Source organism: Pangasianodon hypophthalmus, chromosome 7 (assembly GCF_027358585.1).
Source record: "Pangasianodon hypophthalmus isolate fPanHyp1 chromosome 7, fPanHyp1.pri, whole genome shotgun sequence".
Classification (NCBI taxonomy): Eukaryota; Metazoa; Chordata; class Actinopteri; order Siluriformes; family Pangasiidae; genus Pangasianodon; species Pangasianodon hypophthalmus.
In genome coordinates, this window is record NC_069716.1 from 19,747,680 (window position 1) to 19,773,149 (window position 25,470).

General features: G+C 40.3%; 1 protein-coding gene across 5 annotated transcripts in view; it reads right to left on the reverse strand.

Moving 5' to 3' along the window:
• The window catches only part of mid2 (midline 2), a 119,594-nt gene that overhangs the window by 13,560 nt on the left and 80,564 nt on the right, over window positions 1-25,470 (reverse strand). For 4 of the 5 annotated variants that reach the window (XM_053235248.1, XM_053235249.1, XM_053235247.1 and 1 more), the window contains exons 3-6: window positions 10,315-10,380; window positions 9,191-9,286; window positions 5,707-5,814; window positions 1,396-1,544 (exon numbers count right to left, since the gene is read on the reverse strand). In XM_053235248.1, coding sequence (XP_053091223.1) covers window positions 1,396-1,544; window positions 5,707-5,814; window positions 9,191-9,286; window positions 10,315-10,380 — 419 coding nt within the window. The remainder of the gene's footprint in view (window positions 1-1,395; window positions 1,545-5,706; window positions 5,815-9,190; window positions 9,287-10,314; window positions 10,381-25,470) is intronic. The other variant, XM_026917872.3, reaches the window with a different exon arrangement.

Below are 25,470 nucleotides of genomic sequence, written 5' to 3' on the forward strand. Positions count from 1 at the left end.
CCAGAGATTCATGCAGACTTGAAGTGCCCATGAACTCAAAACCAGTGTTCAGAGCTTTTTGTATCCATATAAACACCAATACAATACTATATCTAGGTTAAATACGAAAATAGTTTTGGAAATATACTCATTTTAATTTTATAGTAAGTCTCTTCTGGGAAAGCTATTAAAATTTTTTGATGAGTCATCTTGTACTGGTCTTGTTTTCCTCCAAATAAATGCTGCCTACAATATATAGGTCCTGCCTCCAGGGACAGGTCTTGTTAGCAGCAAATATGGTTCGTCTGTGTGTTTATGGCTTTCTGTCTTCCTAAAAACGTTTGGGGTTTATTCATTAGGAAGAGGGTGGAATTTGTGCATGATCTTGGTTATGTGATGGGCATGTTTCAAAGGAGTGTTTTACCAACCTGGGGCTCTTCAATGCTGGAATGTTTATAGTCTTTATGCAATGTCTGGGCTTGTCCATTGGTAGGAGTAAGCAATATTATTTAATCTACCCACTCAGACACATCAGATGCCTCATTGTGATGACCCTGTGACTTTCTGTCATCTCTGGCACCACTGACAGTCGAGTGTGGTTCATATATGTATGGCATAACTCTATAAACACATCATCTTCTTGTCGTCTAGGATATCGTTTTCGTTGAAATTGACAGACATGGGTAAAGGTAGTTGGAAAAAAGTCCTTGTTAAACCCTAAACTGTTCTGCATATTTAGTTGGTTCGCTAAGCTACTGTGAACTTTGTTTAAATTTGGCGAGGGTGTTGTGCATCTTGAATGCTATTGGCTGTTCTGTAAATCAGTCAAGCACTTCAATACAATTACTCTGACCTCCTGTTTCAAAAGAAAATCCGTCAACATATGGATTCAATTCACAGTCATATCAGGAATTTAATTTAATTATATTTGGCACATGGTCAAATATAAATCCTTACTGCAGCACTGCAGGTATTTTGTATGCAAGACCCTTCAAAGGATGAATCCAACAATCACTATTAGCTAGACTAAATCTGATAGGTGTGTGGAAAGCGTAGTTTGCTGATGTCATGGCCATGAGATGCCCAGGCTTAACCACATGTATCTGAAGGAAAGACTATTATTTATCCATTGCAGATTATAAGACTTGACACTGCAAGTTGAACCTGATGGGGAGAAAGTACAGCATTCAGGCACTTGTGCACACATAAGAGACTTTGCAGAAGCCACAGCACCCTTCAGGGTTCTTCAAAATCCAGTGTGACCATGTGCTCAAAGTATAGACAGAGCTGAATGCAGACCGTGATCTGCAGCACTCAGAGTATAATAAATGTGCAGACGTGCTAAAAGTTGACTTCATGCTGGGAAACGTTGAATGGTGTAGAGAGACACCGTATGTGTTTATGCATATATCTCACCTCTCTGCCACATTTCTGGCAGTCTGGAGGAAGCGAGCATGGTCGTTCTCTTTTAGACTCTGCTCAGCTTGTGTGATAAGAGCACTGGAGCGTTCCAGACACTGTCTACAGTTAGCGATCTGCTGAGCCAGCTTACGGAGCTTCATCACCTACAAAGATAGACACACACACAGATTTTTTCAACTATCACTGTACAAAATGAATCAATCCAACTACTCCCACAAGGTATATCATATGTCCTGTAGTTTACACTATGATGGAAGTGATGGATGGTGTTTAACCCCCTATGGATTCTCTTTTCACTGAATCACTGAGGAAAAAATGTAAACAAAATTTCTGTATAAAACCTGAATCCCACTAAACTGAAATTTGTTGCACAAGTTTTGCTTTGTGTATGAACCATTATTATTTTTTATAGTGTATTCTATTTTCTTTTGGTGTAAATATATCTCATAATTCTAATTCAAATATATCTCATAATTCATCTTGCATGAGTTGCTGTAATCTATAGCTAACGTTTTCTAATAGGCATGAGTCCATATTTTTGGACATTGGATTTTTGAAAGAATCTTTAAAAACCAAATGAGATGTTTATGAGTATAATGTAATTGTGATCACTTATGAAGTACTGAGATTATGTATCACAGTTGCAGGAAAGTGTGTCACCAGTGTGGAGGTGTATGGCTGCTGGCAGCTTATGAGTGTTGGAGAATAAGTGTTGTGAGTGCTGCATCATCAAGAAGTGCTCGAAGCAGTTCTACAGTCTATTATTCTGGATGCAATTTTGTGAAAACATATTTCAATTTAAAATAAAAAGGCAGAGGACCATTCTTATCTTTTTTGTGTCTTTCTCAGTGCTGACACTCACTCTCACTGTTATCTCTGTGCAGTAGCCCACTGTCAATAATTCGATGCTGCAAAATGTAGAGACTTTATTCCCTATGTCTGAACAAACTGAGACTCTTCTTGCTCTCCTACAGCGGCTTGTCTCAGTGGTTGAGCTTTGAAAGGCAAGCAGCAAATGGGTCAAATCTGAGTTTGATTAAAGTTTAATTGAGCTGCAAGGTGTAAACTCTGAAGCGGGTCTGCCCTCTCCACAGAAAAACTTTAGAAATTACTGTAAGGAGATGGTTACATGCAGAAAGTAACTCACTACTCTGTGGAAAGTTTACACACCACACTGTGCATCCATACACACAGTACAGCAGGTAAAGCTTTAATGTCATGTTCTTTGCGTTTGTGTGTGTGCAGTAGTTTGAATATTCAAATATTATTCAAATAATACCTTGGAAAATTGTAATTAAAATGCATCTCCTTATTTTATAATAGCATTTCTTTTATTATTATTATTATTATTATTATTATTATTACAATAATAATTACATATTTTCAGAACAATCAGTACAATCAGGCTCCTGAACAATTTCAGTACAATCAGGCTGCTGCTTAATCCTTACTTTTGTTCAGAAGATTTTGTATTTATATTTAGTTCATTTGAGAGGTTACCATGCCAAAGTAACACCCAAAGAAAACAAAATATAACCAGAAAAGATACTGAAAAACTCATGGTTATATAAGCAAAACCCCAATAATGGTGGCAATGGTGGTTGGTTATTCTGTAATGCCCAAGTGAGGCAGGAAATACACAGGCAATGAGTAACACTGCTCATCAAAGCACAATGACAAGAATAAACTATGTATACAGTCAAATATAATATGGAAGGACATTTTTTCCAGTATGTCTCCCCTCAGTATTCACATGAGACTGCTGCACTGAAATGTCCTGGACCAGCCTTTTAAGACCCCTGTGCTCATCCAGCCACAGAAAGAACATGATTGCTATGTAAGCTGCAGGCTGATAAGAAAATTGATTAAAAATGCTGGTTTCCACTCGACTGATGACAATGTCCTTTGGTTAGATTATTAGTGTTCAAAATATCTCATCATCACAGGACACCCTGAACCTATGCAAAATGCTTCCCTCATCACATACCTGGTCAATCCTTATTTTTAAACACTTTCTGTCCTTCTTGCCATATGACTGTGCTATAACACTCACAACAGTTGTCCTAACAAAATCTCATGATACGTGTTAGCACAGTCTGTCTTTCAGAAATGTAAATGTGCTACAGCTGGGAGCAGCTGGAAATATTTCTGTGCTGTTTTCCAGATAAAGCTTTAAACATGCAGATAATATCCTCCCGCTGCATGTCTGCGTCTAGACGAACAGAGGTATGCATTGTTCTCTCGTGGAAAAACACATGCTTCTTCCAAGTTCATAATGAAGTGTCTTATGGAACTGTTGTTTTCTCTTTCTGTCTCCATCCATCGCTTTTAAAACCTGTGGGAAACGGGAGCAAAATTGGCAAGCCAGACCACATTGCTATGCACACACCCCAGGCCTGCTTAAACAAGCTTGTTGACACTGAGACTGATTATGTTCTTATGAAACGAGTCAATACATTGTGGCATTAGTAATACAGTTATTTTCTCTTGGACAAAAGGATGACAGACAGAGTATGCCTTCAAACAGATCAATCATCTGTCGTGCAGTAAAGGAGAGATGCAGCATACTGGCATTGGATTAACTTGTTTAGTATAAAGGTATGATCTCCACTTGACTCAACCTGCTCCTGTTTTCCAAGACTTGTTTTTAGGGCCATTTTGAAAGGTCAGTGACATAATTTCAACAGTATTTTCATGCTTCCAGAGACCCGTCATATGAAATCAATCTCACTAGATGTGATAACCATCTAGCACTGGGGATTAGTACATCTGCCTGGGCTTCCTGCATCCCATTTTCAAGATAGTGGACCCTGACCAATCCAGCTATCCTGCTCTCCACTCAGGACAAGAGATCGTAGATGCTCAAACACTGTTTGATTAAGGAATTTTTAGGGATAGAGTTGTGCATGTTCAGAAATTAGTTTGAGAGTCTTTAGGGTATGGTATGATTCTATATAAATAAATGGTGCACTGAAGAGTGAAGAGTTACATAAAATGGCTGTAAGGTCAAACATAAAAAAACAAACGTATGGTAAAAGCAAAAACAGAGTTAAAAAAAAAAAGTAAAAATTGACTGAGAGCAATAGAAAGTAGTAGTTTACCAGTGAATACAACTTAACAAAGGAAAGCAAGCTAACAGTGGAATCCTGAAGAAAGAACAAGTCTGTGGCAAGGAGTTATGTCAAGATCAAGAATCTACTCAGAGTCACTATTTAGAAAAAAGTCGACAAAATACTAACATTAATGAACAAAATAAATATAAATATAATGCTGAGTGGCTGAGGGATTTCCCCTGGCTAGTTTATTTAAAAAAAAAAAAAAAAAAAAAAAAAAAAAAAAAAAAAAAAAAAAAAATCATCAAGAACTGAATCTAGTCCTTTGGTGTCTTTGGTGCACCAACAGTTAAGTTAACCTAGAAAAGAACAGTGCAGTGGACTGGCCTTCTTGTTTATGTTTGTGCTGGTTGGCATTAGTGAAGCGCTGCTTCTTCTCACCAGAGAATGCTTGTTAAGTGATCTCACACGGCTGGAACCAACACGCCATGCCTGGCTGGAATGAACCTGAGCCTGGCTCACTGTCTAATCTCATTGGTCTCGCATGAGCATTGTTTCTCCCTTTCACTTTCTCTCTCAGCCCATTTTCTCCTTCAAGCCTAGCACCTCTCTGCACTCTGCTTGTAAAAGTTTGTGGCTGGATGCACAGTTTCCTCCACTAATACTATATCACCCATCTCTCCAGGTTTCTGTCAAAGCAGGCTACGAAAGCCCTTAGAGATCTCCCAAAGGAGTGACGTGCGTCACACTTTATCAAAAAAAAAAAAAAAAAATCTCTACTTTCATAGGCTTTGTTATCAGAAGGCTCATGAGCGATCCCTCCCCTTTTTTCAAGCATCATAGACAGAAGGCAAGTGACAGGTCCGGCAGCATCACTTCCACTGACACAGATCTAGTGATAGGTTTTGAGAGTAAGCTCAGAGCTGTCGTCTCCATATGGGCTCTCTAGTTGACAGGTTGCTGGGGAGCGAGCACAGATGGGTCTTTAAAGACAAAGAAGAAACTGAAGCTTGTGAGGAGCCTATGCCGTTTAAAAACCTGTTCCCACAACTCATTCCTTTTCTATGGTTGAAGTTACTTTTGGCTGTATCATGTCACTTGGTCTGAATACATAATAGCCTGTTTTACGTGTAATTGATTGGCATTCAACGCACAAGCGCAGCCAGACGCAGCACCTCTGGGGCTGACTCAAATTTGCAATTAATTTCCCTTGTGTGCTGTCTTGGAGGAGCATGAGTGTGGGATAGCGTACCTTTGACTCTTTGATCTTGACAGCGATGACCTGTTTCCTCTGGCGAATGATTTCCACCAGCTCATCGCACTCCTCTACCAGCTTGGCCTCGTGCATGGCCGTATTTACCTGCAAGAAAGGAAAGCACAGAGATGCTGTCACGACACTTACACTCAGAGCAGTGCAGTGTGCTGCATGCTAATCTTGCTTTCTATTTGCCCCACTGACTTCTTCCTGTTCAGGGTGCATCAATATGCACTATGCACATTTAACTGTGTGTGAGGAGGGCTATGTCATTACAGAGAGTATTCTGGGAGGTTGTAGCACTGTACGACCTTCACTCTTGAAATTCCATTTTCAAGAAACACAGCCTCAATACAACAAAAAGTTATGACTTCGTTGCATACTCTTGACCTTTAATCACACCATATGCCAATCTTTACCCAAAGCTCACTATGCACATTAGAGCTGCTTAAGCTGCTTTAATCACACACATACCATGATACAATTAATTCCATCTGGTCTTGATCCCATTAGCAAAAGTAAGCAGTTCAAAAGGTTAACAACAGAAAAGGCAAACAAATGAAAGAAGTCAAATGACATGATAATGGAGTGATGGGGGAAAAAAAAAAAGAAAAAGAAAAATATGCTAACAACCTGTCACCTCCTACTCATACAGTAACTGTTAACCCTCTCTGTCTCCAACTGAATCTCTACGTAGTCATATGTTCCCTGGAAATATTATGGGAGCCTAGGGGTGGAGGTTTATTCAATCTCATTCACAGTGACACCTTCAACATGTGGTACAGTGCAGCTGCCTTGGTTCACACTCTCACAGTACTCCAACTGATTAATCTTTTACACTTTGAAGAAGTTTCATGTCTGAAAAACGCCTGCTGTTGTCTCTGCATATTTAATTAAAAAAAAAAAAACACATCAAAGCCTGCAGGGAACTTTGGATAATTCCAACACTTCTTTGAAATATATTCCACACCCTTTGTTTTTAACAGATTTAACCGAAGGCAGATTGAGCAACCGCCTTTGACTGTGCAAGTTCTGATTTTAGTCCGTGAGAAGAAGCTGTTGCAGCATGAGCTGATTGCAGTGGGTCTGGCTAATGGCTTCTCTCATCAAAGCCTGACTCCTGGTCTCAACGACACCCTGTGGTATGTTTAAACTGCTAATCTGCACACTTGGGGATCCCTGCAGCCTGTCACCAGTGAGGGACATCTCAGGGAAAACAGACAATCTTAACAGCACAGAGCAGATGCCAGTGAGAATGAGAGCTCTGGTTTGTCCTGCTGCTGATTACAGCATGGCTTTTCTGTGCACTGACAGCTCAGGACAGAATGGGACAGGAAGTTCTCAGTGCAAGGCCAGGAAACAGTCCTCTGAGGCCTGCGGCTGTGTTCTCACCGAGACGGAGATACTGAACTGCATTATTAAAAATGAATGAGGCAGAAATGGACTGCAGTGTGGTGGCCAGGGCCACATTGCAATTCACATAAAGCCACTTTGTCCAAATGAAACAGAGTAAACTCCTATGGCTTAGAAGTACTATAGGGAGGAAAGGGTGGGGAATTTTACTTAGATTCCAAGAATCTGGAGGAATCCAGAAAATTCTTGGGATATTTTGTCACTTAAAACTAAAGAAGTGAAGTGCACCAGAATTGAACTTTATTATTTATTAATTATTTGCTTTTCATGTAATCTTTATTTTACCAGGTAACTCCTACTGAGAGCCCTGCTTAGAGGCCATTACCATGATCACTGGTGCCATTATGCTATAAAAATTTCTCTACCCCCAAATCATCCATCATAATTTATAGATGACTAGATAAGAGCTCTTTTTATGACTCCATTTCATACTTTTTTCAGGTGGAGTAACCCTCTAATGGAGCTCACTTGAACACCACAGCTAGTGCACAAACTTTGTCTAGGCATGCATTCTAAAAGCAATAAACTCCTGAATGGTGCAACAGAAAAGAGACTGCTCTACCGTTGGGAGATGGCGAGTTTGTAACCTGACGAAGCCACAGCCATCTGTGGCTGGGAGCCAAGGAAGCAAAATTAGCCCTGCTCTCTTTCCCATCAGTCACAGCTACACTAGCCAATCGTGGGCGTCTATGTGCTCATGTATGCAGAAGAGTTCAGGAATCGTTTCCTCTGCGTGTGCTATGCTGCCCTGTGACACCGTATGAACAGTTTGATAAGGTGTGGTTGGCATGATTTTCTTTTCCTTTTTCTTTTTTTTTTTTGGAGGAAGCACGTGTTAGCATTCTCACTCCCCGGTTGGGAGCTGTTGTATGATGGAGGAAAGCTGGCTGGTGGGAAATGGCGAGTGACCAAATTGGGAAGAAACATGGGAGAAACCCCCAAACAAACAAACAAACAAAAAGTTTCGTGACAGGATTTGTTTACTGCAAGGAAGAAGACTATGCATGCAAGGGATATATCTTACCGCAACTTTAGCTCTTTTAGTATGTAATTTTGTAGAAAGTGCTTTATCTTGTGAGATAGTGAACAGGTTCACTATGTGGCATATGCGACATAGAACAAAATGAATAAAGAAGCTTAGATACTTCCAGAATTATTTACTTCAGGCAGATAGAGTACATTTCTTAAACCTTTCAATGTAAAAATCAATTCTGGTACAATTACAAACACCATCTGCCTAGTAATCAACAAAGTGTTTACGTACAATAGGATTTCATGGACACATTTCATGGATTTCACGGACAAATCAAATCATTACTGCAAATTACCGATATATTTTTGAGACGCATCAGTGTCCATGAATAATAAGCCTCATCTGGACAGCAGTAATCCACAGAGCTAGAATACTAAAAAAATCTGTTATCATTTAGGCCTTTTTGTAACACAGCTCTCATTTTGTCTCCTGGTCCTAGACCTTTATTAAATCACACAGGAACAGTGTATTTTGTATGACTCATAGGCTGTCTATAGCCATTTTCAAGGTTTTTTTCCTCTATTATAAGGAATGATTTTCTAATCAGAGCAGGGAAAAGGACAGAAAAGTGACAGTACAATGACAGTGACTGCCCAAACACTGCTGCACTTCCTGTAAAGGAAATTCATCATTTGCCATTTAGTACTCTCTGCTTTAGTAGAAATCTATTAGAAATCTAGTAATAGATTTCTGCACAGATTGGAGCATCAACTCAATGTTAAAGGTCATCAATAAAATGCATTTAAACAGGAAACCACTGACAGAATATTCATATAGAATCATAATCTGCATGATTTATTCTGATCTTGGGGTTCTAAATATTTAAATCACTGAAAATGAGGGAGGAAAAAATTAGCTGACTTTTATTTCTAATATACAGGAGTTTAACTGTTATTGTGGGCCAAAGTGTCCAAACTAGACTAATCTATAATGTAAAGCTTATGAGGAGAGAGTGGCATTTTGGGGGTCTGATAATGATGATGATGATGGTTATGATGGTCAGTAATACTGAACTGTGAGTTTGGCTGGACTTACCTCCACCTGCTGGCAGATCTGGATGAGTTTGGCCATCTGGTTTTCCAACTCACTGTTCCTTTTTACCAGATTGGTCAGGTTATTCTCCAGAGTTTGCTGTTGAAAAGAAAGAGATGCTGCATTGAGCTCGGAAGGTAATCAAGCCTTCAATTCAACTCAGAAGGGCTCTACATTAGTTTCTGTTTTGGGATGAGGTTGTTAAAATTGCCTGATCCTCTATTATTTCTGTAGGGTTTATAGGGTTTGTTATAGGTTCAATTTGAAATTTCATCAATTGCATAGATCATAAACAGAGATCCTAAAGGTCCCAGATGCTCCTGTCACACCTCAGACAAAAAAAAAGGTTTCACCTCAATGAATTACACGTATAGAGCAATGATCACAAACTCAAGAGAGACACAGATAGTATGATTTTAAAACAAAAGGTTAATGGTAAATTAGTTTCACACAGTCATTATCAGTGAGGGGGTACAGTCAAGAGCAGACAGTCTGTGGGTGAACTCCATAAGCCCTGGTGTTCACTGTGAAGATCATGCTGCTTAGTAATCCTCAATAAAATCAAGGTTAGCCAGAGACTGGCCATTTGTTTTTCTCTCTGCCAAGTGACAGACTGTAAAGCATGTACATCAAAGACCCACGCTTTATTTGTTAACCATGACGAATCTCTACCAAAAACCTATATGTAAGATGAGAAATGGTAGGCTGTAATTGAGATTACTGCGCATGCTTGACAAAAATACAAAACACAAGAGATGCATCAGTCTGAATGAACCCAGTCTCTCTGGGTAAATACTTGTGTATCTACCTGAATCAGAATGAGAGAATGAAAGAGAAGCACACAGATGGTGCCTGGCGAGGCGGCTAGTGGTAATGACATGGGTAGATAAAATAAAACAAGTTTCCAAAAAGCGTGGAGCGACGAGAACAGCCATGATCAAAACAAACACAACAATAAATAGGCACACGGAAAAGAGGCTGGAGCCTGGCCATCCTCTGATGGCGAGTCATGCACGTGGGATGCAGCCCGGGCCTCTCGACTTATCCCCCTGCTGTCAGCAATGCGGGCATCATGGGCACCCGCACACCTCCGACACAGAGAAGGGCCAAGGTAGCCTGTGACTCACCGCAGCGCTTGTCTTTGATGCCTCCATAACCGCTTCAGATACTCTGCCGGGGCTCACGTGAAAACCCTACAAACACACACACATACACACAGCCTTACTGGGATAGCTGGCTCCCTGGAACTGGTGGTAGCTAGTCATCCCTGCCTTCCTGCCTCTTTCAGTCTCCCTCTCCCTTTCTCTCTCTCGCTGCTGTGTGAGCCACCTGGGAGCAGGTATGCTTCCTGTACTCAGCTGGTGTTGGATGGTTGCATCAGACGAACAAGTGGAGCCATTCACGTGGCTTGTCAGCATTTTCAAATTCCGAGTGGCTAGGCGAGAACAGATGGGGGTCATTAATTAAAGAGCAAACGAGAAGGGGATGATTTATACATCAAACCCGAGCAGCATTTCCCTGGAGTGCAGGAAAGGCAGAAGTCTTGTTCAAGTGGCATTATGTAGAGAAAGAAAGAGTGAAGGGAAGAAGAGAGAGAGGGGGGCGAAAAACAAAGTCAGAGAGACACTGAGGGAGTAAGTGAGAAATTGAGACGGAGAGAGAATTAAATGGAGATAAAAGCAGAAATTTATAGAGGGGGAGAGAAAGAAAGTGAGAGAGAAACAGCTCCCTGGAGCAAGGTAGCATTGCAGTGCCCTCAGTCCTCTAAATCTGCAGCAGCACACACAGAGCCATTCAGAAATGCACTCATTAAAGCAGGCAGCAGACTTCAAAGCCTCAGCCTGAGCCATGCAAGAGCAGACAGCACACAGAGGGAGGGAAGGGAGAGAAATGCTGTGGCAGACAGGACAGAAAGCAGAGAAGTGAACAAAAAAGGAGGAGGGAAATGGGATGAAAAACAAACGAAAAAGTTTTGGAATGTCTGCATTTGGAGGAGCGGTGACATTATTTCAGTTTGAGAGGTGTCTATGGAGCAGTCGAGTGAGAGGTCTGAAGATGAGCAAGAGAGGAATGGCTGAGAGAAAGTGAAGGAAAATATGTGGATAGTGTAACAGCAAGGAGAGAGAGAGAGAGAGAGAGAGAGAGAGAGAGAGAGGAAGAGCATGACGCTGAATGAAAAGGTGTTGTATTCCTGTCAGACCATCAGCTGTTCATCACCCTGGTTATTCTCATGCACGTGTGGCATAATCACAGGCACACCCAGATGTTGTTCTCATCTAAGAGAGGACACACCACTGATCTCCTAACACGGAAAAACTTCCAAGCACATGGTCAACCTCGGTCCTCCAGGTGTCCTCTAGCCTCTTATTCACAGCTGCTCTATGAACTCTCTGTGTTAACTGTCAAGAACATTCAGAATACACATTAATAATGATGTGTGTGCTCGTAGAAGTAGCAGTTAGCCGCTTATCAGGCAAGCATTGTTTCTCTTACAGTTTGAGCATCGGAGAAACAACAACTAAGAAAATGTGGACATAGGATAAAAAGCGAAGGCTTTTTTTTCAGAGCCTGCTGGCTGAGACATGACTGACTCTCTGGGGAGACACTCTCTCATAGTGCTTCTCCACCGAAAAGTGCACCAAAAGTGCATCTGTCACTTTACCACATTAAAATAGGAGGTGTTTCTCTGGAGGTTATCATATGATGAATTAATAGATACGAGTACAATCTTCATCTTCAGCAATTGCGGTGAGAGTGGTGGTGGATCCAGAACTAATCTTGAGAATCATGGGTGTGATTTAGGAATACACCCTGGATGGAATGCCAGTCCATCACAAAAAATTCAGAAAATGTTTCAATTCAGCCTGGCTAATGCATCTACCAGCATGTTTTTGGGAGGTTTTGGGAGGAAACCAGAGAACCCAAAGGAAACCCACACGGACATGACTCCACTCAGACAATAACCCAAGCTCAGGATCAAACTGCGGACCCTGGAGTTGTGAGGAGGCAATGCTACCAGTTTGTGTAAAATGCTAATCAAATTTCAAATGAACTATTTTGAAATTAAAGCAGGCATATATCAGTTGATGTTAAAATGCACACTGGGACTGCGTTTCTCTGTCAGCAACCAAACTAATTAGCCCAACACACAGCGAGTTTGTAAATGGCAGCTCACACACCCAAACACACATGTGATAATACTGGAATGAAAATAAAGAGGAGCAAAAATTAATTTAATGGCTGCCCACATGCCCAAACATAGCCAAATGTGCCAATAACGACACTTTAGTGACAGTCGTGTATTTTATCTCACTGTCTACACTAGGCAGGACATTCAACACAATGTGAATAAGAAGCCATTTTGCATTTGCCCTAACTAGAAGATAGATTTTACTTGGATCATGAGGAAGAAATGTAAGATCGGTTGCTGGCTTCTTTAATCCACCAGGAAAAGGATGTTTGAAAAGAGTGAGAAACTCTGGCAGACATAACACTAGCCTACTACTCAATATTAGCTCTACCCATATGTCTTGGCTCACATGGCTTAGGGCCAAGAAGGGTAAGTAAATTCAGCACGAGTACTTAACTATGGCATGGCTTGTGAAAATAGTGACAATGTGGGGGATTATAGCTAAATTGCTGAGCCGAGCTGTGCTGCAGTGTCTGGTGGAAAAGTGCTATTACTCTAAGGAGAAGCCACTACTGTTTTATATCCGGCTTGGCATTTATTTTTAAGAACAAATTCACTTTGTTTTGTCTATACAGATTCCATTTTTTCCTGCCATTTTACCTCCAATTTTCTTTATCCTCTAACACAAGAAAAATTCAATGCATATGAATGTGATTCATTTTGCTTTGGAGATTTTCTCATTTTAATTTTCATCACTTCCAGGATAATGATTTTTTTTTTTTTTTTGATGATTCATATGTAGGCCTAACTTTGTGATCATCCAATTAAATGCTTTCTAGAACCATATACTGTATGTCCAGCCCCCGGGGGCAGTTCTTGATCTACAGAAGTAGCTCATTAGCAGCAAACATGGTTTGTCAGTGCATGTTTGGCAGAGCATTTCCCCACCCACATATTTCCCTTTTTTCCAACAATTGCTTGGTTGAGGAAACATGGTTGGAGTTTTGAAAAGGAAAGAATTTGTATAAGGTCATGATTACGTGACAGACATTTTTCAGAGGTGTTTTAACAACAATATGTCGCTACCGTGACTGATCGAGAATGTGATTCCGTCTTTATACATCGCCGGGGGTTCTCCATCAGTAAGAGTGTAATTCAAATGTAGATTTGGTGGGGGTGTGGCATATCTTGAATGTGTTTAGCTCTTGTATAAGTCAGTCATGGAGTTCAACACCATGTCACTCTAAGTTGCTGTTTCAAAAGGAACTACATCAGTATACGGAATCAAATCACAGCTAAGAAGCCATTTCATGGGGACTTTATTAGCTGTCACTTCAGTCTCTCAGATTTTCAGCAATTTTGAGCTAATGTCATTGGTTGCTTGCTGTTAGCTCACTAGTGTTAGCTGTTCGCTGAACCATTACCTTCAAAATCACACCAGACAGCGCATTATGGCCTGATTTTTGGTCCACTGCAGTGGAGAAATTATAGATGTGAAAGTCCATTGTGACTGTTTGCAACTGTTTCCTACTGATTCCATCCTGCACTGTATTTACAGTCCTCACATAATAACTGATTTCTGTAATAAGGGTTCTAGTACAATACTTCTGATTTACAAATTGAACAGTAAGTAATATTATGGGATAACACATTGCTAAATCTTCACTGATTCCCAAGAATTGAACTATGAGGCCCTGCATATCTCTTACTTAATTCCTGTTATAGGCAGTGCCATTAAGCTCTTAACATGGTTGACTTTTCTCCTATCCGTTGTTCATGACCTTAATTTGTCAGATGCCCTGTTAAAGTCTGACGTCATATCAATAAGTCGATTTGCTAGAACAAATTTTCTATATGCTGTAGTTCATCAGCTCATGTGGAGTTTGTTTTGTGCATAACAGCCACTATCTTGAGAACAACATGCAGAACATCCAATCATACAGCCATGTGCAAGCAGCATGAAGGTTAAAGAGACAAGCAACGACCTCTTTAATCTCTTCTTCTTCCGACGGAGGAGGGCCTGTGTCTCCTGAAAAAGGCCTGAAAAGAAAAATATCTATTCGTGCTAATTATACCCACACATGACGTTAAAGGGGAAGGAACTGCTCAACAGATTTGCCTAAAATATTGCTCCATGGTCATTATCTATCAAAAAAGCACATTCAACATCTGGTGAGCTTGTGAGTCGATCCTGCTATTATCCTTGAGCACTGGTGATGCTTTAAAATATAAATATATCTTATATCTGTGACTAAGTCAGACAGGCAGGATGCTCTTCTAACGAGACCATTATCTGTGGACTCTGTGCCTCCTCTGATGGGATGGAAACATGTTTGGCAGAGAATATATGCAAACAGAGCCAGCAGGTTAGAGTTAACGGACAAGACTGTGAGCAAACAATCGGTTTTGCAAAGAAATAAGACGGGATACAAGACAGGCCTTTATACGAAGCACAGTCTACACAGGTGAAAAAGCTGAGATTTCTCCCTTGCTCTCTCTTATAACCAAACAGAAACCTCACATGCATCCAAAATAATCACCACAAGACAAGCTGCAGGCCAGCATTTGACAGACAGCATAACAAATGGAAATTAATTTGCAGAAATAAGCCTGGCTCTTCTGCCAATGAGTTAAGTGGCAACAATTTGAACAAGCATGAAATATCTGAAAAAGTGGCTCACGTGGCTTGTCGGGGAAATGGATTTACATTTAATTTTGTGCAACAACATTAGGTGCTGATGAATTTCCCTGGAATTTGAGTGACATAGTGATTTACTTCTCCTGGAAGAGACAAGCTCTCCAGTGCTCAAGGCTGAGTTATCTTTTGGAAAGATTAAACTGCAGCAGAAACACTGAGGCTGCATGCAGTAAACAGGTGCCTGTCTTATGTAATCATTCAGGAATGCTGGAGTTTGCTGTTCTCAAAGTCTCATTAACCCAACAGTGTGAACTAAAGGTGAGAGTGAGGGTGGAGGTTGCAGCAAATCATTTGTCACAGCTTGTCATCGAAATGAATCATTGAGGTATTGGAAGCTAGAAATCATTGGGAAATCAGGTTAGAAGTCAGGCAACTGTGAAGGCACCCACAGCAGTGTGTGTGTATATATATATATATATATATATATATATATATATATATATATATAAATTAAATGTCATGTCATATTTATGACCATTATGTTCTGCTATTACCTGCTTGGTATCTGTGTACACTCACAGATATAAAGATACCAGACTGCACTTTTCCTAGTTGCTGGTGTGCTACTATCAAGGGTACATCTATTGTACCACTGGTATGTATCCTTTACCTTTAAAAATAAATAAGTTAAAAGTACACCACATGCACTTTCCCGGGTAACGGATACATACAATGGATATAAAAAGTCTACACACCCCTGTTAACATTAAAGGTGTTTGTGGTGTAAAAAATGAAACCAAGATGAATCATGCCAGATCTTTTCCACCTTTAGTGTAATATAGCAACCTATATAATTCAAGTGAAAAACAAATAGTTTTAAGAAAATGAAAAAGGTGCCAATAACCTCGTTGTACCTTTTGCTTGTAATACAGCACTCAGGTACCTGGCAGGCTTTTTGAGTCCATCAACTTATCCTTGACTTGGAAATTTAATTCCACTCTTCCTTGCAAAAATGCTCCAGATCGGTCAAATTGTGAGGGGATATTTTGTGCATATCCCTCTCTTCACTCCACAGATTTTTGATAGGATTCAGGTCTGGGCTCTGACTGGGCCATTACAAAACATTGATCTTCTTCTGAAGTCATTTCTTTGCTGACTTGGATTTGTGCTTTGGGTTGTTTTGCTGCTGGAAGGTGAAATTTGTCTTAATCTCCAACTGTCTAACAGAGGCCTGCAGGTATTTGGAGCTATCCATGATTCCCCCTATCTTGACTAGAGCCCAAGTCCTACCTGAAGAAAAGCAGCCCCACAGCATGATGCTGCCACCACCATGCTTCACCGTGGGCATGGTGTTCTCCGGGTGATAAGCTGTCTTGTTTTTCCCCCAAACATATCTTTTACAATTAAAAAGCTGTATTTCAGTCTCATCAAACAATAGCACATTTTGCCACATGGATTGGGGTTATTTAGATGGGTTTGGATGCTGTTTCATGATTGAACCACCCTACCCCACAGCCCAGACAAGTGACCAACACAGGAGATTGTTGTGACATGCAGGGAGTGACCTATACTTGCCAGATATTCCTGCAGCACTATTAATGTGGACGTAGGACTCTTTTTTAGCCCTCTCCTGATAAATAATTTTCAATAGTAAGATCCTGCATATGCTTTGTAAACTCTTTGAGGACGATGGAAAGAATACCAAGATGATGGCAAGAAAATCCTACAGAAACAGCTGATCTTTATTGGGGGTTAATCAGAATCACTTCATTGATGACAAGTGTATGATAATTACTTTTGGACATGAGTTTGAATGTGATTGTGCTCACAACTAACCAATCACATGGCCCATTATAAAAGGGTGTGCAGACTTATGTAAACAGGTTATTGTAAGTTTTTTTTTCCTTTTTCTTTTCCTAAAACATTTCTATTTGTTTTTCACTTTGGATTTTGCTGGTTGATATAGCACATTAAAAGGTGGAAAAAGATCTGACATGATTTATTTTGGTTTCCTTTTTCTTTTCATTACAAAAATCTGCCATTTTAACAGGGGCATGTAGACTTTTTATATCTACTGGGCATTAATGTTCCTTGCCTAATCTCTCATTATGAAAGATTATCGAAGGTGTGTTCAAAGCGTTCAGGAATGTTTTAATGTCTCAGCACGCTGCAATAAAAAGAAGAGAGGAATCACTGTGTACAGGACGTTTAAAGACACTGTACGTGCAAACATACAAACATACTCTTGCTTATGTTTCCTTATGTGCAAAAGACGCCCTGACGAAATGCAAAATGCACCCTTCAAACAGAGAAATTTTAGATCGTGAAACCTGCAGCGAAACCTGCTAGAATAATAAAACTCTCAGCTGGAGAGGAGATGAAATTTAAGGAGAGGCCTGGCATGTGCAATGACTTGCTATTTGAAGCCTTATTGAGGATAATAGGTAACTCTCTTCCTGGATCAGGAGGTCCTACTGCACCCTCTTCCTACTCAATCCTCCATTCTCTCAACAGTTTAAAACTGGAGAAGAGGGGTTTACTACTGAGGAGGACTTCACTGCAGTGTGTGTCAACTGCAGCATCTTCATACAGATATTATAGTAATTTTTATAGTAAATAGTAATATTTCAGCAGTTTCTTAACTATAAATCATGAAATCATCTAATCTGCAAAACTAAGTAAGGGTAAAACATGTTGGGGTTTGCTGTTCTGGGAAAAGAATTAATGTGTCGTGGCTTGAGGTAAAGCAGAGTTACTGTTAACAAGCCAAAATTGATTTATTTCCAGCAACAGCACATCCTGAAGTGTTTTCTTCCTCTTACACCATAGCAAACACTACATAAAAAAATATAATAAAATAAATAAATTATATATATATATATATATATATATATATATATATATATATATATATATATATATATCTCCATTTATAGCTATGTTTAATGTCGTGGAATGTCTGAGATACAAGTTAGTTCCTGTTATCATTTACATCTTAACAGTTCTGAAGACTTTCACATGTTGGAACAAGCTTATCTCTTATGTGAGATGTTACTATAGAAATGATAAGTTAAAGAGTGCATTCATATAAACCTTGCAGATGGAACTACTCTCAGAGCTGTTTAGAAAATGAACCAACATCATCTGACCAGTCAGAATTGAGAATTCAACAGCACTGTGGTGTCTGCTCTTTGGACATTAAGACAAGCTTCCCTGTCTTACCCAGAGGCAAACTGCCTTGCTGGCCTGCCATATAAACATCTTTTAAATGGAGGATGAAACGGCATACTGACAGCAAGAGCGATGAGGGCTGCTTTCTTTGGGGGTTCATAGCAAAGACATGGCCTAGTTCTTGAGCCACAGGAGACATCTCAAAAAGCGGGTTTTTGAGATGCACAACATGGCTGAGTGTCATGTTGTGAGGCAGGCCTCTAAAATTGATCTCAGTTCCTAATTGGCTGAAAAAAAAAAGTTTTTTTTTTTTTCCACACAATCTGGATAATACTTTAAAATATAGTGATCTACATTTTGAACTGTCAGAAATTTTAACACAAATGAGTGGTGAAAATAAGCTGCTGTGCACAGAGTGTGCTGTATCGGGCCCAACTTGTCACAGTGGGACAAATAAATAATAAGTGTGACATATTTATGAACTGGCAACTGCAGACATTACATTAGCACTTCCAGTTTAGCAGTCAATAGGGTGAGAAATCTGTGCATTAGCGTATTGGTCTCAGTGAATGCATGTGGGCCAACAGCCAGAGGATTAGTGATTTAATCCACACAGGCAGAAACAGATAATTAGCAACAGCCAGGGTTTGCACATAACAACTCCCCTTTGGGAGTAAAGTGACAGTGACTGACAGATGACAAGTGGACTGTAAGGAGATGATGAGCACACGTTGCACACGGGGAGATATGGATGTGTAAAATGAAGACAGGCTGGATGCGTCACATTGAAGGCTCATAAATCAATCAGGCTTCCTTTCATATAGTTGAAATTTGTGTGTAGGTGAAACCTATACCTGATTTACCATTACACAGCAGTGACATGAATATGGGTTTGATATTATTATCCCAAAGGAATTTGCTTTGCCATCAATATACGTTCCTGCACTAATTTCAGCTATGGCTGCTTCTCACCGTCCTACAGCCTACTTACTTCTTTCCAGACTCATTGTTGTAAAGAAAAGGAATATTCCTGAAGCAAAACAATGTTGTTGTGTACATCGGCTTGTCCTTGATAGTCTTGGAAACACAGTAACACAAACAAGAGCCAAAGAATCATGGATTTTGACTTGCACTATCAAGTCTAAGTCCTGCTCCCACTCATGTATATCTCTGTAGTGCAAATAAAAAGACTTTTGAGTAAGCACACTGTAATGCAGGATGTGTAATTATGTTGACAGCACAAACTATTTTAACTCCTCTGAGACTTATTCTCCTGCAGTAATTATATTAGTGTGCATAGTGGAGGGCTTAGTGTTAGCGTATCAGATAAACAGGCAGTAAGATGGGGGTGAGGCTGCATGCTGAGACTGTGATCAACTCAGCAGCTCTTGTGAGGCTCTTGTGTTGCTCTCTGTCGCCGGCTTTCCAAACAGCTGAGAGATGATGCGGCTGTTTTTAGCAGCCCATTAAAGGAGAACTCTGTGCTATAAAGCATGCATGAACAGCACAATGTGTCTGTATAAACAGCCTCAACTAAAGTCAAAGGGGCTGGGCATTTCCTTGCAGGTCAAACGCTCTGCTGGCTTCCTGTGATTTCCTGCCTTCAGACAGGTTATCGTTTGATGTCATTCATAATATGCTTTCAGCAGAAGAGTATAAATGGGAGTAGACAGTAGTTTTAAGCTATACACTGCCATATTCATGAATCTGTCTCAGAAGCTTTTGCTTGAAGTCAGCCTTTCTTGGTACAAATTAAATTTCTCAACTTGCTTATCCGAGGAACAAAACTGTTTGGTCCTATTTTCATACCAGACTAGGAAAAAATAGCTACCTAGGGAGAGTAACATAAGGCTTTTAGAGAAATGTACACTTACCGGCCAATTTATTAGGAACACACGTATATATACTCGTGCATACTCATGCAACTGTCCAACGTGGCAGCAGCACAATGTTGAAAATCATGCAGACACAGGTCAAGGGCTTCGGTTAATGTTCTCCTCAAACATTAGAATGAGGAATAAATGTGTTCTGAGTGACTTTGATCATGGCATGTTTGTTGATGTCAGACAGGCTGGTTTGAGAGTTTCAGAAACTGATGATCTCCTGAGATTTTCATGCACAACAGTCTCTAGAGTTTACACAGAACGGTGCAAAAAACAAAAACTATCCAGTGAGCAGCAGCTCTGTGGGTGGAAATGTTTTGTTGATTAGAGAGAAGAATGGGCAGACAGGTTTGAGCTGACAGGAAGGCTACGGTAACTCAAATAACCACTATTTACAACCACAGTGAGCAAAAAAAAAAAAAAAAAAAAAAGCATCGCAGAATGCACAAAACTCTGATTCATGAGGTGGACAGGCTACAACAGCAGAAGACTAGGGGTCAACTGATATGTTTTTTTCAGGGTTGATACCAATACCAATGATTTGTAATCAAGGACACCGATAACTGGTATTTGGGGCTGATATTCATTTACAATAAATTTGATGTTTGCGGTGTGAAAATTTACAAGAATTCAACTCACAATGTACATATATATAACATGAATATAACATTTAATATATTATTAAAATGAAAAATTCATAAAAAAAAAAACAAAAAAAAAAACAATTGAGTAACACCAAGTTGTGGTGTAGAAAGCACAGCCTTTCTGCATGCATGTTCTCCTGTGAGACTGCTCCCATTATTGTCATATATTGCTGTGACTTCAGTGAAAGCACATTCATGCAGGTGCTGCTTCATTCCCATGTTTCTCACAAACACTGAAAAGCATGTTTGATTAGATTTACTCGACACATGGTCAACATTTTTACCAATCCAATAGCGCTGCAGGTGGAACATAGAGACAGACTACAGATCTGTTGGTTAGTTGTACTCAATGCGTCATCCACATTTCAAACAATCCAATAAAGCTGTGGGCAGGACATTGGGCCAGACTACAGAACTGTGCTTTTTTTTTTAATAATGGTTGCATCAGACATGCGCATACATAATAATACTACTAAAAAAAAACACTTTTATTGGCAAGGAAACAAGTTCAAGTGCCGATTCCGATAATCGAAAAAATGCCGAATATCGGCTTCGATTATCGGCTACCCCCCGGAGGACCACACTGGGTTCCACTCCGGTCAGCCAAGAACAGGACTCTGAGGCTACAGTGGGCACAGACTCACAGAAACTGGACAGCTGACAACTGCAAAAACGTCTGGCGAATCTAAATTTCTGTTGTGAAAAGAAGGTCAGAATCTGGCATCAACAGCATGAAGCCATTGACCCAACCAGCATTGTGTCAACAGTTAAGGCTGGTGTAATGGTGTGGGGAAATTTTGGTCCCTTACTACCAATCAAGCTTTGTTTAAATTCTACAGCCTATCGGAATATTGTTGCTGACCATGTTCATCCCTTTACTACTACTTCTACTAGCATGATAATGTGCCATATCACAATGCATAAGCCATCTCTAAATGGTTCCATGATCATGGTAATGTGCTCAGTGTACAGTGGCCTCCCCAGTTAGCATATTTGAGTCCATTAGAGCACCTCTGGGATGTGGAAGAACGGGAGATTCGTGGCACAAATACGCAACTGAAAAATCTGCATCAATTATGTGATGCAATCATGTTAATTTGGACCAGAATTTCAAATGAATGTTTCCAACACCTTGTGCAATTCATGCCAGTGTGAACTGAGGCTGTTCTAAGAACAAGGGGTAACTGGTTTGGTGTTCATAATAAAGTGGCCAGTGAGTGTATACTCCCTTTTTTATTCCTGGTTTATTTCTTGAGGATGTCTTGTTTTGACATGTCCAGCCTTCACACTGACCTCAGTGGAAGGGAGATAAGATACAGGCCCTCTGTCTACCACCACAGCTCATTGGAAGGGTGAGAGATAAGAGCAGCAGAGAGGATTAAGTTGAAGTCTTTGTCATGGCGTTGTTGGACCCTGGAGTGGCCTGGAAGAGGATATCTGAGATTCCTGTGAGGTCAAAGAAACTGGGGTCTCAGACCTCTGATAATGCAAATGGCCTGTCTCACGCTTGCTGGCTTGTATTGTCTCCCAGACAGGATGCCATTCTGGTAAGCAGTTCCTAAACAGCAGGCGGAATATACTATGATGTCAGCAGCAGCTTGAGATGAAGACAAGCCACAGGAAATTCCTGCCCTGGTTTAGCCTCTGACATTCCAGCACAGAATGGAAAAACTCAAAGCATCTTTGGAAGTGGGGTGGTGACACAGGGTTAGGCGAGGCCCTGAGCTTAAGGATCAAAATAGCTCACAACAGAAAGAGAGTGGTTTAAAGATTGCTCTTTGTTTGGGTTAATCGTTCACTGCATTTTAAAATATGCATCCACATGCAACCCGTTTAGACAAAAGCTCAAGACTTCAGCTCACGCCTGTGCTGCCACCTATACTCTCCTCTGAAAGAGGTAACGAAAGTTCACTTCACGAGATCCTCAGAATACCGTATTTTGACAAGGCCAGAAAGGAGAGATGACAGAATATGATTGCATGCTTGAGACTTCTCATAAATAACTAATACAAATCTTATTTCAAAGGACAGCTAGATTGTGTGGAATAATCTCGTAAAACCAAGGTTACTATAGCTTTTAATGCCTCCTTGGGCAGTGTAGAAGTGACTGCTTCTGTTTGCTGATAAAGAATGATATTTATTTCGCCATACCCTGCAGAATTCAGCATACAGTACTGAAACACTGACATATGCTAGAACAGGGGTGTCAAACTCAGGTACTACCCTGGGCCACATCAGCATTTTTGTGAGCCTTTCACGGGCCACAATGTAAGACTGTTCACTTCATTTTTCAACATATTATCTACACTATCGATTAACACCAATAACCTAGGTGCTGACAGTAGAACAGGATGTCTCTATCTATTCAGTTGTATGAACTGATAACATTTATTCAACTAATGAAAGCCTTCTCAAAATGTATGTATCTGTTTTCCAGATATTGAAAATCTTTATTTAAGAAAAGCATTTAAGAACTCACTCTCTGCTAAGAACATGCATCTTAGTCTCCCATCTCTCTTGTCTTCACGCTCCATCAACTCTTCTTTTTTTAACACTATATGGCCAAAAGTATGTGGACACCTGACCATCACACCCACTTGTGGGGTCTTCCCCAAACTGTTGCCACAAAGTGGCGAGCACAGAATTGTCTAGAATGTCTTTGTATGCTGTAGAAGATTTCCCTTCAGTGGAACTAAGAAGCCCAAACATGTTCCAGCATGACAATGTCCCTGTGCATAAAGTGAGATTCATGAAGACATGGTTTGTCAAGGTTGGTGTGGAAGATTTGACTGGCCTACACAGAGCCCTGACCTCGACCTACTGAACACTTTTGGGATGAACTGAGACGCTGACTGTGCACCAGGCCTCCTCACCCAAAATCAGTGCCTGACCTCACTAATACTCTTGTGGCACAATGGGCACAAATCCCCACAGCTACCTTACAAAAATCTAATGGAAAGCCTTCTCAGAAGATTGGAGGTAATTATAACAGCAAAGTGGGGACTAAATGGGGAATAAGATGTTCAACAAGCAGATATGGGTGTGATGGTCAGGTGTCCACAAACTTCTGGCCATACAGTTTAATTGTAGATCTCTCCACTAAGTGATACTTTTCAGGGTTTAGAGTCATTCACTGAATCACACTAAAGGTCAACACCAGACTTGTTTCTGAATCTTTTTTTTCTACACAGGTCTGATTTGCATAAAAGGCAGCAGATAGACTTTGACTTTAAGCAGCACTGTGAAATAAGAGTCCAAGTGCGCTGTACAGTGACGTGTATGAAACGCGGGTGATTGCTATGCTATGGGATTGGTGTGAAATCAAGTTAGTGAGAAAATGTTGTAGTACTACAAGCTGTTTCAATATAATTTTTGCAAGTTTGTGCGATACAGATAGGGAAGCAGGCCATTATTGCCCACAGGCCTTGAGTGTGATGCCTGTGCACTCGAAGAACAATGAATGAGTAACTTCTGGAGTTGAAAACTTAAGGACTCGTTATAGCTCTGTAGAATACCATTGCATCACACAGGGATAACTTCATTCTGTGACTGTGGTAACTTGACATTAAGTATGTATGGGAAACAGTTTTTGTATGGGAATCCAGCCCTTAAATTTATTTCTAGGCATGGATTGGTTATACCTCACTCACATGCACTTCAAAAAGGCAAAATAGAACGCATGTTAATCAACAAGTACACTATTTTCTAAAGAATGTACAGCATGTCTCTAAAAAGACAAGAGACAGACAAGAAATAATTGCCAATTACACGCTTTGTCCATCCTTGCTTTATTCCACACACAAGCCTGTGATATTTAAAGTCAACCTTTATATTCGGATTATTTCTGTAGGTGAGAGGGTCAGTATGATCACTTCTATCATTACTCACTAAGTAGAGCACAATACACACTAATATATTAGCACACTCCTCAGCCCATATCTCTCTCCAGCACCTTTCACTGTAGAATGAGTGGAACTAGGTCAGTTGCAGAAAAAAGGAAAATCTGTCCGGGGAGAGTGTGAGAGGAGAACCCACTACACTCACTACAGAGCTTAGCATAATGACCCAGCTCTACTGCCTCGTACTTGCAGGCTTGGAACAAGAAAATAATAGCAGCATTTAGAAAGTGACCTGAGCATCTCGGTGACGATGAGAATGTAGAGGAAGTAAGAGGAAGAGTGTTTGCTCAGCTTGGTTCTTATCATCAGGAGGTCATAGACAGCTTCTTTAAAGAGCTTAACATAAGAGGCCCTGACAAATGAGCTGGAACTTGAATAAACAGCAAGCTGAAAGACTGCTGTGATTTGCAACTGTCAAAATAGAAATTAAGCCGTTAATAACCTTTTTTCATATGTCATATTTTGCATTGAAACACACACACACACACACCCACACCCACACCCACACACACACACACACACACACACAGAATCTAATCCCTGGGTATGTATTTAAACATGGCTCATATGCTTTGAAAGCATTAGTGTCATTCCGTATTTAAGTCACGTTGAACGAGTCAAAGTGGTGGAATCAGTGAGAGTTTGACTCTCATGGAGCGTCCACCAATGAGGGTAAAAACCTAAATGTAATATTCATCTTGACCTGTGCCTGAAGCTTTTAATAAAGTGTGATGGGGGTTTTTATTTTATAAGACTTTATACCATAACGCTGTCGAATGCTTGATTCTGATTGGTCAGTAGGTGTTGATTAATTTTCCTCAACTGCTTTGTCCTCGTTGGAATATTTTATTGTTTTTAGTCACAACTTGCACAGGGACTTGTACAGCAGGTGCAACACAAAAACAAATTCTACAAAAC